General features: G+C 54.9%; 1 protein-coding gene across 3 annotated transcripts in view; it reads right to left on the bottom strand.

Annotated features, from left to right (window-relative positions):
• Positions 1-3,677: 3,677 nt before the first annotated feature.
• LOC137344338 (myosin-binding protein H-like) overlaps positions 3,678-16,214 on the bottom strand; it is a 168,639-nt gene continuing 156,102 nt past the window's right edge. For all 3 annotated transcript variants that reach the window (XM_068007204.1, XM_068007202.1, XM_068007203.1), the window contains 2 exons: positions 6,793-6,847; positions 3,678-3,943 (listed from right to left, as the gene is read on the bottom strand). In XM_068007204.1, the coding sequence (XP_067863305.1) occupies positions 6,828-6,847 (20 nt within the window). In that variant the 3' untranslated portion in view covers positions 3,678-3,943; positions 6,793-6,827. The remainder of the gene's footprint in view (positions 3,944-6,792; positions 6,848-16,214) is intronic.

Genomic DNA, 16,214 nt, shown 5'->3' with positions numbered 1-16,214 from the left:
ATAGCGTCTGTCCAGCTGTCAAAGCGTGTCACAGGACAGCGTCTGACTCTCTGTCCCAGAGTTGGACAGGACAGCGTCTGACCCGCTGTCCCAGCGAGTCACAGGACAGTGTCTGACCCACTGTCCCAGCGTGTGAAAGGACAGTGTCTGACCCGCTGTCCCAGCGTGTGAAATGACAGTTTCTGACCCGCTGTCCCAGCGTGTGAAATGACAGCGTCTGACCCGCTGTCCCAGCGAGTGACAGGATAGCGTCTGTCCAGCTGTCAAAGCGTGTCACAGGACAGCGTCTGACTCTCTGTCCCAGAGTTGGACAGGACAGTGTCTGACCGGCTGTCCCAGCGAGTGACAGGACAGTGTCTGACCGGCTGTCCCAGAGTGTGAAAGGACAGCGTCTGACCCACTGTCCCAGAGGGTGGTTGGAGTCTGGAACTCACTGCCTGAAAGGATTGTGGAGGCAGGAACCCTCACAACATTCAAGAAGCATTTGGATGAGCACTTGAAATGCCATAGCATACAAGGCTACGTACCAAATGCTGGAATATGGGATTAGAGTAGACAGGGCTGATGGCCGGCGCGGACACGATGGGCCGAAGGGCCTCTATGCGTGCTGTATAACTCTATGACTCTATGAGTGACAGGATAGCGTCTGACCAGCTGTCCCAGCGAGTCACAGGACAGTGTCTGACTCTCTGTCCCAGAGTTGGACAGGACAGGGTCTGACCGGCTGTCCCAGCGTGTGACAGGACAACGTCTGACCGCTGTCCCAGCGTGTGACAGGACAGCGTCTGACCCGCTGTCCCAGCCTGTGACAGGACAGCGTCTGACCCGCTGTCCCAGCGTGTGACAGGACAGCGTCTGACCCGCTGTCCCAGCGAGTCACAGGACAGCGTCTGACCGGCTGTCCCAGCGTGTGACAGGACAGCGTCTGACCGGCTGTCCCAGCGTGTGACAGGACAGCGTCTGACCGGCTGTCCCAGCGTGTGACAGGACAGCGTCTGACCGGCTGTCCCAGCGTGTGACAGGACAGCGTCTGACCGGCTGTCCCAGCGTGTGACAGGACAGCGTCTGACCCGCTGTCCCAGCGTGTGACAGGACAACGTCTGACCGCTGTCCCAGCGTGTGACAGGACAGCGTCTGACCCGCTGTCCCAGCGAGTGACAGGACAGCATCTGACCCGCTGTCCCAGCGAGTCACAGGACAGCGTCTGACCGGCTGTCCCAGCGAGTCACAGGACAGCGTCTGACCGGCTGTCCCAGCGTGTGACAGGACAGCGTCTGACCCGCTGTCCCAGCGAGTGACAGGACAGCGTCTGACCCGTTGTCCCAGCGAGTGACAGGACAGCGTCTGACCCGTTGTCCCAGCGAGTGACAGGACAGCGTCTGACCCGCTGTCCCAGCGAGTGACAGGACAGCGTCTGACCCGCTGTCCCAGCGAGTGACAGGACAGCGTCTGACCCGCTGTCCCAGCGAGTGACAGGACAGCGTCTGACCCGTTGTCCCAGCGAGTGACAGGACAGCGTCTGACCCGTTGTCCCAGCGAGTGACAGGACAGCGTCTGACCCGTTGTCCCAGCGAGTGACAGGACAGCGTCTGACCCGCTGTCCCAGCGAGTGACAGGACAGCGTCTGACCCCCTGTCCCAGCGAGCGACAAGACAGTGTCTGAATCGTTGTCCCAGCGAGTCACTGGACAGCGTCTGACGCGTTGTCCCAGCGAGTGAAATGACAGCGTCTGACCCGTTGTCCCAGCGAGTGATAGGACACCAAGTCCTGTTCACCCCTCACCCCTGTGTTCACTGACCTCCATTGGCTCCCAGTCGGGCAACACCTTGAATTTAAAATTCTCATCCTTGTTTTGAAATCCCTCCCTGTCCTGGCCCCTCCCTATCTCTGTAAACTCCTCCATGTCCTGGCCCCTCCCTATCTCTGTAAACTCCTCCCTGTCCTGGCCCCTCCCTATCTCTGTAAACTCCTCCATGTCCTGGCCCTCCCTATCACTGTAAACTCCTCCATGTCCTGGCCCCTCCCTATCTCTGTAAACTCCTCCCTGTCCTGGCCCCTCCCTATCTCTGTAAACTCCTCCATGTCCTGGCCCCTCCCTATCTCTGTAAACTCCTCCCTGTCCTGGCCCCTCCCTATCTCTGTAAACTCCTCCATGTCCTGGCCCCTCTCGATCTCTGTAAACTCCTCCATGTCCTGGCCCCTCCCTATCTCTGTAAACTCCTCCCTGTCCTGGCCCCTCCCTATCTCTGTAAACTCCTCCATGTCCTGGCCCCTCTCGATCTCTGTAAACTCCTCCCTGTCCTGGCCCCTCCCTATCTCTGTAAACTCCTCCCTGTCCTGGCCCCTCCCTATCTCTGTAAACTCCTCCATGTCCTGGCCCCTCCCTATCTCTGTAAACTCCTCCATGTCCTGGCCCCTCCCTATCTCTGTAAACTCCTCCATGTCCTGGCCCCTCTCTATCTCTGTAAACTCCTCCATGTCCTGGCCCCTCTCGATCTCTGTAAACTCCTCCATGTCCTGGCCCCTCCCTATCTCTGTAAACTCCTCCATGTCCTGGCCCCTCTCGATCTCTGTAAACTCCTCCATGTCCTGGCCCCTCTCTATCTCTGTAAACTCCTCCATGTCCTGGCCCCTCCCTATCTCTGTAAACTCCTCCATGTCCTGGCCCCTCCCTATCTCTGTAAACTCCTCCATGTCCTGGCCCCTCTCTATCTCTGTAAACTCCTCCATGTCCTGGCCCCTCTCTATCTCTGTAAACTCCTCCATGTCCTGGCCCCTCCCTATCTCTGTAAACTCCTCCCTGTCCTGGCCCCTCCCTATCTCTGTAAACTCCTCCCTGTCCTGGCCCCTCTCGATCTCTGTAATCTCCTCCATGTCCTGGCCCCTCCCTATCTCTGTAAACTCCTCCATGTCCTGGCCCCTCCCTATCTCTGTAAACTCCTCCATGTCCTGGCCCCTCCCTATCTCTGTAAACTCCTCCATGTCCTGGCCCCTCTCGATCTCTGTAAACTCCTCCATGTCCTGGCCCCTCTCGATCTCTGTAAACTCCTCCCTGTCCTGGCCCCTCTCGATCTCTGTGAACTCCTCCCTGTCCTGGCCCCTCCCTATCTCTGTAAACTCCTCCCTGTCCTGGCCCCTCCCTATCTCTGTAAACTCCTCCCTGTCCTGGCCCCTCCCTATCTCTGTAAACTCCTCCCTGTCCTGGCCCCTCCCTATCTCTGTAAACTCCTCCCTGTCCTGGCCCCTCCCTATCACTGTAAACTCCTCCATGTCCTGGCCCCTCCCTATCACTGTAAACTCCTCCCTGTCCTGGCCCCTCCCTATCTCTGTAAACTCCTCCATGTCCTGGCCCCTCCCTATCACTGTAAACTCCTCCCTGTCCTGGCCCCTCCCTATCACTGTAAACTCCTCCATGTCCTGGCCCCTCCCTATCACTGTAAACTCCTCCCTGTCCTGGCCCCTCCCTATCTCTGTAAACTCCTCCATGTCCTGGCCCCTCCCTATCACTGTAAACTCCTCCCTGTCCTGGCCCCTCCCTATCTCTGTAATCTCCTCCGTGTCCTATTATGTTAAAGGTGCTATATATATGTGCATGTTGTTGTTTGCCCCAGTTCACTGTCCAGCCCCTGTGCAATGGGTGTTGGGAGCAGTTTTCTATTGAATAAACACACGCCCAGAACTGTGTATAGATTTTATTTGCACAGCTCACTGCTGAGTCTCAATGTCACTCCTCTTTATTAATATCACACACGATTTAAAATATTATTTCAGGGGAGCAGACGTACAAAGGAAGATTTTACCCACAATGCGGTTCACAGTGGGGTTTAAGGTCACATAAAACTCTCAGTCAGTGTTACTAAATATCAGCTGAGCTCAGCACACACGACAGCTGGAGACGGCCCATCGAGTCAACGAGACAAGGGGACTCTGGTGACGAACACATCTGTGATCAACAAACAAAACTTAAGTCAGGCCGACACATATCGAGGTGGAATCTAACAGTGAGGCAGCTGAAACCAGCACAGATCAGGTCGCAACCTCGTAGGCCTCTTCATAAAGGGGCCGCCCTCCCCACCACAGTGTTTGGCAAACCCGCAGGCCATGACTTGAGTGGGGGCTCACGGGACTGTGTGAGGAAAGGCTGGTCATGGCCTCCATTTAAAACCATTCCCCCGGCACCAACCGGGCCTGGGACCTGTCGTGGACAGTTCATGGGGAACATGTTGCCTGTCAGCACATCTGTTTATAGGGGACACGGCGAGGGGTGGACCTCCTTATAGGGGACGCTGCGAGGGTCCCTCTCGCTCTATAGGGGACACGGTGAGGGTCCTTCTCTCCTTATAGGGGACACGGTGAGGGTCCCTCTCTCTTTATAGGGGAACGCGGCGAGGGTCCCTCTCTCCTTATAGGGGACACGGTGAGGGTCCCTCTCTCTCTATAGGGGACACTGCGAGGGTCCCTCTCTCCTTATAGGGGACACGGTGAGGGTCCCTCTCTCTCTATAGGGGACACGGTGAGGGTCCCTCTCTCTCTATAGGGGACACGGTGAGGGTCCCTCTCTCCTTATAGGGGACACTGCGAGGGTCCCTCTCTATAGGGGACACGGCGAGGGTCCCTCTCTCCTTATAGGGGACACGGTGAGGGTCCCTCTCTCCTTATAGGGGACACTGCGAGGGTCCCTCTCTCTTTATAGGGGACACTGTGAGGGTCCTTCTCTCCTTATAGGGGACACTGCGAGGGTCCCTCTCTCTTTATAGGGGACACTGTGAGGGTCCTTCTCTCCTTATAGGGGACACTGCGAGGGCCCCTCTCTCTTTATAGGGGACACTGCGAGGGTCCCTCTCTCTTTATAGGGGACACTGTGAGGGTCCTTCTCTCCTTATAGGGGACACTGCGAGGGTCCCTCTCTCTTTATAGGGGACACTGTGAGGGTCCTTCTCTCCTTATAGGGGACACTGCGAGGGCCCCTCTCTCTTTATAGGGGACACTGCGAGGGCCCCTCTCTCTTTATAGGGGACACTGTGAGGGTCCCTCTCTCTTTATAGGGGACACGGCGAGGGTCCCTCTCTCTTTATAGGGGACACGGCGAGGGTCCTTCTCTCTTTATAGGGGACACTGCGAGGGTCCCTCTCTCTTTATAGGGGACACGGCGAGGGTCCCTCTCTCTTTATAGGGGACACGGCGAGGGTCCCTCTCCCTTTATAGGGGACACGGCGAGGGTCCCTCTCTATAGGGGACACGGCGAGGGTCCCTCTCTCTTTATAGGGGACACGGCGAGGGTCCTTCTCTCTTTATAGGGGACACTGCGAGGGTCCCTCTCTCTCTATAGGGGACACGGCGAGGGCCCCTCTCTCTTTATAGGGGACACGGCGAGGATCCCTCTCTCTTTATAGGGGACACGGTGAGGGTCCCTCTCTCTCTATAGGGGACACGGCGAGGGCCCCTCTCTCTTTATAGGGGACATGGCGAGGATCCCTCTCTCTCTATAGGGGACACGGCGAGGATCCCTCTCTCTTTATAGGGGACACGGCGAGGGTCCCTCTCTCTCTTTATAGGGGACACGGCGAGGGTCCCTCTCTCTTTATAGGGGACACGGCGAGGGTCCTTCTCTCTCTATAGGGGACACTGCGAGGGTCCCTCTCTTTATAGGGGACACTGTGAGGGTCCCTCTCTCTTTATAGGGGACACTGCGAGGGTCCCTCTCTATAGGGGACACTGTGAGGGTCCCTCTCTCTTTATAGGGGACACGGCGAGGGCCCCGCTCTCTTTATAGGGGACACTGCGAGGGTCCCTCTCTATAGGGGACACTGCGAGGGTCCCTCTCTATAGGGGACACTGCGAGGGCCCCTCTCTCTTTATAGGGGACACTGCGAGGGTCCCTCTCTATAGGGGACACTGCGAGGGTCCCTCTCTCTTTATAGGGGACACTGCGAGGGTCCCTCTCTATAGGGGACACTGCGAGGGCCCCTCTCTCTTTATAGGGGACACTGCGAGGGTCCCTCTCTATAGGGGACACTGCGAGGGTCCCTCTCTCTTTATAGGGGACACTGCGAGGGTCCCTCTCTATAGGGGACACTGCGAGGGTCCCTCTCTATAGGGGACACTGCGAGGGTCCCTCTCTATAGGGGACACTGCGAGGGTCCCTCTCTCTTTATAGGGGACACTGCGAGGGTCCTTCTCTCCTTATAGGGGACACGGCGAGGGCCCCTCTCTATAGGGGACACTGCGAGGGTCCCTCTCTATAGGGGACACTGTGAGGGTCCCTCTCTATAGGGGACACTGCGAGGGTCCCTCTCTATAGGGGACACTGCGAGGATCCCTCTCTCTTTATAGGGGACACGGCGAGGGTCCCTCTCTCCTTTATAGGGGACACGGCGAGGGTCCCTCTCTTTATAGGGGATGTGGTGATGGTTCACCTGTTTATAGGGGATACAGTGTCCTGGCCAAAATTTATCCCTCAATCGACATCATTAGAAACTGATTATCGGGGCATTTTTAAAATTTGCTGCTTGTGGAGTTTGTTTTGTGCAAATTGGCTGCACAGCAAGATTCCACAAAGAGCCAATCATTAGCATAAATAACAGTGCCTGTATTCGGAATGAATTGCTTGGTTACAACGTACTGCCTGTCACCCTGGGATTGTGGTCAGGTGAGACATGAATGCCAATTCTTTCTGTACTCAATTCCTGTGGAGCGATTGTTCCTCCTCCCTCATTATAAAGTCACAGGGTTTTTGAACAAAGTGCAGTGGGAGGAGGATGATTCAGTGTTTATAATGTGCTGGGACCTCACCTGTATGGTGGAGCTGCTTTCGATGGGTCTAATCTTCACTGGGACACCTGGACAGCTGGAGAGGGCAAAGAAGAACAGAATCAGAGTGGAAAGAAAGGAGAGATGGATAGATGGAGGGGGAGATGGATAGATGGAGAGGGAGTCTTGAGCACATAATCCAGGTTGAATCTCCAGTGTAGTGCGGAGGGAGTGCTGCACTGTCAGAGGTGGTGTCTTTTGGATGAGACGTTAAACCGAGGCCCCTTCTGCCCTCTCAGGTGGACGTGAAAGATCCCATGGCCATTATTCAAAGAAAAGCAGGGGAGTTCTCCCTGGTGTCCTGGCAAATGGGCGCGTGGGTAACCTGCCCAGTGAAATCCGTCCGTTTCCCACGTGATCGCGGGTCAATTGGAGCCACTTACCGTGGCTTTCGGGTTTGCCGTTGGAAATCTGCACAGTGGGCGGACTGCGCACCCGCATCACAGGCTGCCAGCTGGAGGAGCTCTATTTAAAGGGGCAGTCCTCCAATGACTGCTCCTGGAGCAAACACCCACACAACATAATGGAGCAGCCCAGGGAAAAGGCTGCTCCCAGATTTAGTGATGCCTCACTCCAGGTCCTACTGGATGGGGTGAGGAGGAGGAGGGATGTCTTCTACCCAGCGGACGGGAGGAAGTGGCCTGCCTCTGCCACCAAGAAGGCCTGGCTCGAGGTGACTGAGGAGGTCACCAGCAGCAGCAACGTCTCCCACACCTGGATCCAGTGCAGGAAGGATTTCAATGACCGAACTAGGTCAGCAAAAGTGAGTCCACTTACTCATTCTCCTACACTCCGTCTTCCACATCACCGCCCCCACCCCACAACTCCTTCTGCACTGCCCACACAACTCTATCACATCACCCCTCACACCCACTCAAAGCTCATCCTCAACTTACCTGCACTTCCTCAGCACTTCCTCACCTCCCCAGTACTCATCCCACCACTACCACTCAACCCAATCCTCATACAATGTCATGGCTCTGTCTCATACTCACCCTCTGATGCATCTCTTTCATGGTCAGCCTCACCCAAAGGGTGAGGACGGGAGGGGGGCCACAACAAATCGCTGTCCTCACAGACGCGGAGCAGGAGGCTCTTGAAGTGAGCCTCTCCCTCGAGTGCCTGTCCATCGGGGACGCCGAGACTGCCACCCGACAAATGGCTGGTGACAGAACTTTAACATTCAGCACTCACAATAGCAAATGATGTTAACGTGCCTTGCCATCTTCGGCACCTCAACATCTGTGACCATGCTTAATATTGCCTTCTGTTCTCTTACAGGGCCTTCAGTGACCGCTGTGATGGCAGAGGGCGATTCCTCAGAGGACCTGCCGGCCTCTGAGGGGGCACCGTCACATCTGAGCGAGCCATCCACCAGCGCAGATACTCACACCTCGGTGGGTCCCCGTCCTCAGTTAGTTGGGGTCGCACCTGGTGAGTTACCACACACACGTGAGCACAAGCTGATGTCGGTGGGAGCACTCCTCTCCAGGCTCTGCTCGGCTGGACACAGATGCTGAACTCTGGGGGCCATCCTTTAAAAGGAGAATGATCGAGAGGCAGCAGCGCATTTGCGAGGTGCTGGAACAGGTGCCACGCGCAGTCTCCACAATCGCCCAGAGGATGGAGGAGTCCAACTCCTGCATGAGTGGAATGCTGGCACAGGTACGGGAGGGAATCTCTGAGATAGTGTTGCGGTTAAGTGCGGGAATGTCTGCGATGGAGGGAAGGCTAGCCTCAATCGAGTTTCAAGCACGGCTCACCAATAAGTCCATTGAGGCCCTGATAACGGCCCTTCGGACTCAAGGTGAGCAACATTCTGCCGCCTTAAACAGGCAGGCAGATACACGAGCACTGGCCTTACAAGGCTTCACATATGTCCTCTCAACTGTCGTCCAGCAGGGTGGTAGGAGTGGTGTGGGCCTGACCCCGGGGAGGGATGATGGCGAAAGGAGACTTGGAAGTGGGGACGCCACTCAAAGTGCCCCCACGTCTCACCCGTTGCCCCCCTCTCAACCATTACCCACAATGCTGCCTCCTCTCCAGGTGGCCGAGTCTGACCTGCACAGGTGCAGGTGGAGGAGTCTTTGGAGGGGCCCTCACGGGCACCGAAACCCAGAGGATGTCGGCCCAAAACATCTAATTGGTCAGGGCATGAACAAGAGTAACCTGTCACTACCTCTGCTGCAGTCACAGGGGAAGCACCACATAGGAGTAGTCGGAAGTGAAAGGCGAAGGTTTTGTGAGCACGAAGGGGATGCACAAGGGTGTTTGACGGTTTGTCATGTCTTTTATTTATATTTCCTTTTGTTAAACTCACATTAAATATTATATTGTCACCACTACTGCCACGTCTTGGCCATTCTTGACTGGTTTCTGTAATAATTCCCTTTCATGAGGTTCACCATGAACACCCACACTTGATGCCACCCATTGGGTCTCCCTACAGTGGGTGTATGTGTAGTTGCACGACTATTTTGTGCAGGTGCCTGTGGTGCAGCACTGTGTTGTGGAGCTCCACGTGGCGGAGGTGGACACCGTGCCTGGCGAGGCTGATGATGTTGCTCGTCCTCGGATGCAGCCATGGTGACCCCCCCATCCTGACGGTGTGAGTTTGAGGGGGTCCGCAAAGTAGGTAAATGTGTTTGCACAGCAGAGTTTAGGGTATAAATTAATAATTTTGAGTTGAAAGCAAAAAGTGTTGCAGACAAAACTTTGTCTGAAGTGACAGAGTGCCCTGCTGCAATAAATGAGGTTTTCCCCGCACCTGTCAAATAATCCTTTGCATCTCCCACTGGCTGCGGACTGAAACACGTCTGTTGGAACAGGGAGTGTTTCCCACAGCACGGGAAACACGCTGAGGATCCTTCAAAATCGCACCCCTGCCAAAATCTCCACTCAGAGGTCTGTCAAGTACCTCAACTACCCAAATAACAATGTAAATGATCATCTCGCCGGCTTTAATTGCCGGTGGGAGTCCCGTTTGCGGGAGCTATGCGCACACCCGACCGCGTCATTGGGGAACCCGGAAGTGAGCGGGTTGGAGCCGGGCTCCGAACCCGCTCCGGGATTCCGCCATTTTCTGAGCCCCACCCCCACCCCCAGCGCTCCCACTCGGCCATCCGAAAATCGGCCCCAGAGACAGATAAAGAGAGACAGACAGATGGAGAGAGAGAGAGTGTGAGATGGAAAGGGAGGTAGAGAGAGTGTGATGGACAGATAGAGAGAGAGAGGGAGATGGAGAAACCAGTCAGGAATTAACAGTCATAGTTCCAGGTTCATTACAAGCATTGGGAGTGGAAAATCAGCCAGGGATCCCCATGTCTGGTCAGTGTCCAGCGTGCCCTGGACTGGTGCTGGTGTGTTTAGCTGTGATGCCCTCACAGTGGAATAGCCCATTAGCTCTCACTATCTGAAACAGATACACTGATCCGGTGTAGACAGTGTGCAAGACCATCATGTGGGGAAGAGGTGGACCGCAGGCTGAGAGAGAGAGAGAGAGAGGGTGGGGAGACCCGGGGACAGAGGAACGGAGAGGGTGGGGAGACCCGGGGACAGAGGAACGGAGGGGGTGGGGAGACCCGGGGACAGAGGAACGGAGGGGGTGGGGAGACCCGGGACAGAGGAACGGAGGGGGTGGGGAGACCCGGGGACAGAGGAACGGAGGGGGTGGGGAGACCCGGGGACAGAGGAACGGAGGGGGTGGGGAGACACGGGGACAGAGGAACGGAGGGGGTGGGGAGACCCGGGGACAGAGGGACGGAGGGGGTGGGGAGACCCGGGGACAGAGGAACGGAGGGGGTGGGGAGACACGGGGACAGAGGGACGGAGAGGGAGGGTTAGCACTAATGCACATTCCCCAGATAGGGTGGCTGAAGCCATGGAGAGATTCAAAAGGAAAGACCGGGGTCCTGGAAATGGGTTGGGGGGTGTGAGGGACAATGTCGGGGAGAGGAAGCAGCCTGTCGGGGTGTGAATGAGCTGGGGGTTGAGGGCGGTGTTTGTGAATCAATCTCAAGATGATGAAAGTGTGGCCGAGGATTTCAGCAGCTGTGTGGGCTGGGGGTCGGAGGTCACAGGAGCACGAGCATGCAATGAACCCAATCTTGTCGTCAGGCCCAGGTGTTGGGGGTAGAAAGATTAGCTTGGGGTCAAGGAGAGACTGGGCCTTGTGAACCAGCAGCAGCCCGAGGGGAGGTGGATGGAGTCGGTTCCAGAGGCCTGAGCCAATTGGCAGGGCTCCATTATTTTGCTGTCATTGAGCTGCAGGAAGTTGGCTGATTGTGGGTTGGTCTCGGGGGGGGGGAGGTGAAGATCAGGCACTGAGGGGAGTGTGAAACCAGACTCCCGCACCAGGCAGCAGAGGAGGGGGAGAGATGGAAGGGAATGGCATTTGGGACTCCCCCCATGGTCAAAGAGCTGGCCCCTTTAAATAACCAGCAGGGGGCAGATAGCTGTGAACCGTTCACATATCAGCACTGTGCCCCAATACCAGGCCCCTGCTCCGAAACTGAAGGGTGAACCTGGTCGAATAGCTCTCGAGATGCCGTGCCAACGTGCCACTAGTGCTGGCTAAAGGCGTGTGGCTCTGCCGGTGGCTCGGCTGGTTAAGGACACCAGTGAGTGAGCCAAACCCGCCAGGAAGGCCCACATGTCACATTGGCTGAGGTCTGTCAGAGCACCAATAGGGGGCTGCAATTAGGTTCAGTGTTCCTGGGCTGAGGTTGTTCGGGGACTGGGGTGAGGGGCAGCTATCAGCCCAGGTTGTGGATCCTGATCGGTGTTATCCCTGCTGGAACGTGCACGTCGGGATTGGGTCAGGATCGGCTGGGCGGTGATGCCCCCCAAGGTCAGACAGCGCACACACATGAAGAGTAGCTGCTTGGGTCAGGCAACATTGGGAGCTAGAACCAGGTCAACTGCAGGGAGTTGGGGGGTATAGCACTGGCTGGGGGGCTGGGGGAGGGGAGCACGGGCTGGGGGAGGGGGAGCACGGGCTGGAGGGGTGGTGGGGGAGGGGGATGGGCAGCACGGGCCGGGGGAGGGGGATGGGCAGCACGGGCCGGGGGAGGGGGATGGGCAGCACGGGCCAGGGGTGGGGGAGGGGGAGCACGGGCTGGGGGAGGGGAGCACGGGCCGGGGAGGAGGAGCACGGGCAGGGGGGGGTGGTTGGTGGGGGAGGGGCAGCACGGGCCTGGGGGGGTGGGGGAGGGGGAGCATGGGGTGGTGGGGGAGGGGGAGCACGGGCCGGGAGGTGGTGGTGGGGAAGGGGGAGCACGGGCTGGGAGGGGGGTGGGGGAGGGGGAGCACGGGCCGGGGGGGTGGTGGGGGAGGGGGAGCACGGGCCGGGGGGGGGAGGTGGCGGCGGGGAGGGGGAGCACGGGCCGGGGGGGGGAGGTGGCGGCGGGGAGGGGGAGCACGGGCTGGGGGGTGGTGGTGGGGGAGGGGGAGCACGGGCCGGGAGGGGGGTGGGGAGTCGCCGAGAGAAGGGAATCAGTGGAGCGGTGAGGCTAGACCCAGACGTACCTTCGTGGAGGGAGCACGGAGTGAGTGTGATGCAGCCCTCATTGCACCGGCTCAGCGGCTTGTGCAATTTTACACAGATTTTGCGTAGCAGGGCATCGAATGGCGTCTGCCGTTAGCTAGACTTGACCCAGCCCCCTTCAGCTCCAAAAAATGTTGCCCACAAAGTTGGTGAAAGTGCGAACTGGTAACAGGGCACTGAGGGGAACAGGGTATCTCCTCAACCAATCAGATTTAAGGATTGGGAAATAAACACAGGAAGGACGGATGGTGAGTTAAAGGGGGTGAATTCACTGTCAAATCAGGTACAGAAAGAGAAATAGAGAGAGGGAAAGAAAGATTGGATTAAGAGAGAGAGAAAAAAGAGACTGAATGGAAAAGTAAGAAAAAAACTAATCCCACTGTCCCTCTCTCACCCCATAGCCCTGTATCAATCCCAAACTAATCCCACTGTTCCTCTCTCTCCCCATAGCCCTGTATCAATCCCAAACTAATCCCACTGTCCCTCTCTCTCCCTATAGTCCTGTATCAATCCCAAACTAATCCCACTGTCCCTCTCTCTCCATAGCCCTGTATCAATCCCAAACTAATCCCACTGTCCCTCTCTCTCCATAGCCCTGTATCAATCCAAAATTATTTGGATTCAGGAATCGGAAGTTCAATTTCAAGATTTGTGGACGACACCAAATTCGGGGGTGTAATTAATATAAAGAAAGCGTGCGTCAAACATAGAAGGACATTAATAAACTTGCAGAATGGGCATGTAATTGGCAAATGAATTGATAAATAAGTGTGAGGTAGTGCATTTTGGAAGGAAGAATAAAGAGGCCACATACTGCTTGGATATTAAGAATCTAAACGGGATAGAGGAGCAGAGGGATTAGGGTGTACACATACACAAATCACTAAAAGTAGCGATGCAGGTTAATAAGGACATAAAAAGGGCAAATCACGTACTGGGGTTCATTTCCAGAGGGATAGAATTGAAAAGCAGAGAAGTTATGTTAAACTTGTATAGAATCTTAGTTAGACCACGCTTGGAGCACTGTGAACAGTTCTAGTCTCCATAATTATAGAAAGGATATGGAGGCACTGGAGACGGTGCAAATAAGATTCACAAGGATGATACCGGAACTGAGAGGATATCCTTATCAGGAAAGGCTGAACAGGCTGGAGCTCTTTTCTCTGGAAAAGAGAAGACTGAGGGGTGACCTGATAGAGGTCTTTAAGATTATGAAAGGGTTTGATAGGGTAGATGTAGAGAAAATGTTTCCACTTGTGGGGGAGTTCAAAAGTAGAGGTCATCAATATAAGACAGTCAGTAATAAATCCAATCGGGAATTCAGGAGAAACTTCTTTACCCAGAGAGTGGTGAGAATGTGGAACTCACTCCCACAGGGAGTAGTTGAGGTGAATAGAATAGATACATTTAAGGGGAAGCTGGATAAACACATGAGGGAGAAAGGAATAGAAGGGGATCCCGATAGGGTGAGATGGAGTGGGGAGGGAGGGGGCTCGTGTGGAGCATTAACACCAGCACAGACCAGTGGGGCTGAATGGCCTGTTTGTGTGCTGTAGTTTTGATGTAACTCAGTGCAAAACTAAACCCACATCCCTGTATCAATCTCAAACTAATCCCACTGCCCCTCTCTCTCCCCATAGCCCTGTATCAATCCCAAACTAATCCCACTGCCCCTCTCTCTCCCCGTGGCCCTGTATCAATCCCAAACTAATCCCACTGCCCCTCTCTCTCCCCATAGTCCTGTATCAATCCCAAACTAATCCCACTGCCCCTCTCTCTCCCCGTGGCCCTGTATCAATCCCAAACTAATCCCACTGCCCCTCTCTCTCCCCATAGCCCTGTATCAATCCCAAACTAATCCCACTGCCCCTCTCTCTCCCCATAGCCCTGTATCAATCCCAAACTAATCCCACTGCCCCTCTCTCTCCCCGTGGCCCTGTATCAATCTCAAACTAATCCCACTGTCCCTCTCTCTCCCCATAGCCCTGTATCAATCCCAAACTAATCCCACTGCCCCACTCTCTCCCCATAGCCCTGTATCAATCTCAAACTAATCCCACTGCCCCTCTCTCTCCCCGTGGCCCTGTATCAATCTCAAACTAATCCCACTGCCCCTCTCTCTCCCCGTGGCCCTGTATCAATCTCAAACTAATCCCACTGCCCCACTCTCTCCCCATAGCCCTGTATCAATCTCAAACTCAAACTAATCCCACTGCCCCTCTCTCTCCCCGTGGCCCTGTATCAATCCCAAACTAATCATAGAAATATAGAAACATAGAAAATAGGAGCAGGAGTAGGCCATTCGGCCCTTCGAGCCTGCTCCGCCATTCAATATGATCATGGCTGATCCTCTATCTCAAAATCCTGGAACTCCCTTCCTAACAGCACTGTGGGAGAACCGTCACCACACGGACTGCAGCGGTTCAAGAAGGCGGCTCACCACCACCTTCTCAAGGGCAATTAGGGATGGGCAATAAATGCCGGCCTTGCCAGCGACGCCCACATCCCGTGAACGAATAAAAAAAAAAAAAAAAAAATACCATATTCCCGCTCTCTCCCCATACCCCTTGATGCATTTTGTGTCTAGAAATCTATCTATCTCCTTCTTAAATATATTCAGTGACTTGGCCGCCACAGCCTTCTGTGGTAGAGAATTCCACAGGTTCACAACCCTCTGAGTGAAGAAATTTCTCCTCATCTCAGTCCTAAATGTCCTACTCAAAATCCTGAGACTGTGACCCCTCGTTCTGGACCCCCCAGCCAGGGGAAACATCCTCCCTGCATCCAGTCTGTCTAGCCCTGTCAGAATTTTATATGTTTCAATGAGATCCCCTCTCATTCTTCTAAACTCGAGTGAATACAGGCCGAGTCGACCCAATCTCTCCTCATACGACAGTCCTGCCATCCCAGGGATCAGTCTGGTGAACCTTCACTGCACTCCCTCCACGGAAAGTCTATCCTTTCTTAGGTAAGGAGACCAAAACTCTACACAATACTCCAGGTGTGGTCTCACCAAGGCCCTGTATAACTGCAGTAAGACATCCTTGCTCCTGTACTCAAATCCTCTTGCAATGAAGGCCAACATACCATTTGCCTTCCTAACTGGTTGCTGCACCTGCATGTTTGCTTTCAGTGACTGGTGTACAGAGACACCCAGGTCCCTTTGTAAATCAACATTCCCCAATCTATCACCATTTAAATAATACTCTGCCTTTCTGTTTTTCCTTCCGAAGTGGATAACTTCACATTCATCCACATTATACTGCATCTGCCATGTATTTGCCCACTCACTCAACTTGTCTAAATTGCCTTGAAGCCTCTTTGCATCCTCCTCACAACTCAATCCCACTTAGTTTTGTGTCGTCAGCAAACTTGGAAATATTACATTTGGTTCCCTCATCCAAATCATTGATATATATTGTGAATAGCTGGGGCCCAAGCACTGATCCCTGCAGTACCCCACTAGTCACTACCTGCCACCCCGAAAAAGACCCATTTATTCCTACTCTCTGTTTCCTGTCTGTTAACTAATTTTCAATCCATGAAAATTGGTTAACAGACAGAGTGAGAGGGACAGTAACTCTACTGTCCCGCTCACTCCCCATAGTCGTGTATCAATCCCAAACTAATACCCCTGCCCTGCTCTCCCCCCATTGCCCTGTATCAATCCTACACTAATCCCACTGCCCCATTGTCTCCCCCTACTCTGTATAAATCCCGAACTGATCCCACTGCCCCCTTCTCTCCTCTTAGCCCTGTATCAATCCATAAATAATCCCACTGCCCCATTCTCTCCCCATGGCCCTGTATCAATCCCCAATTTTTTTTTCTTATTCATTCATGGGATGTGGGCATCGCT

Source organism: Heptranchias perlo, chromosome 27 (genome assembly GCF_035084215.1).
Source record: "Heptranchias perlo isolate sHepPer1 chromosome 27, sHepPer1.hap1, whole genome shotgun sequence".
Lineage (NCBI taxonomy): Eukaryota > Metazoa > Chordata > Chondrichthyes > Hexanchiformes > Hexanchidae > Heptranchias > Heptranchias perlo.
The sequence above is the reverse complement of the archived record's forward strand: the minus strand, read 5'-3'. Positions and strand labels throughout refer to the sequence as shown.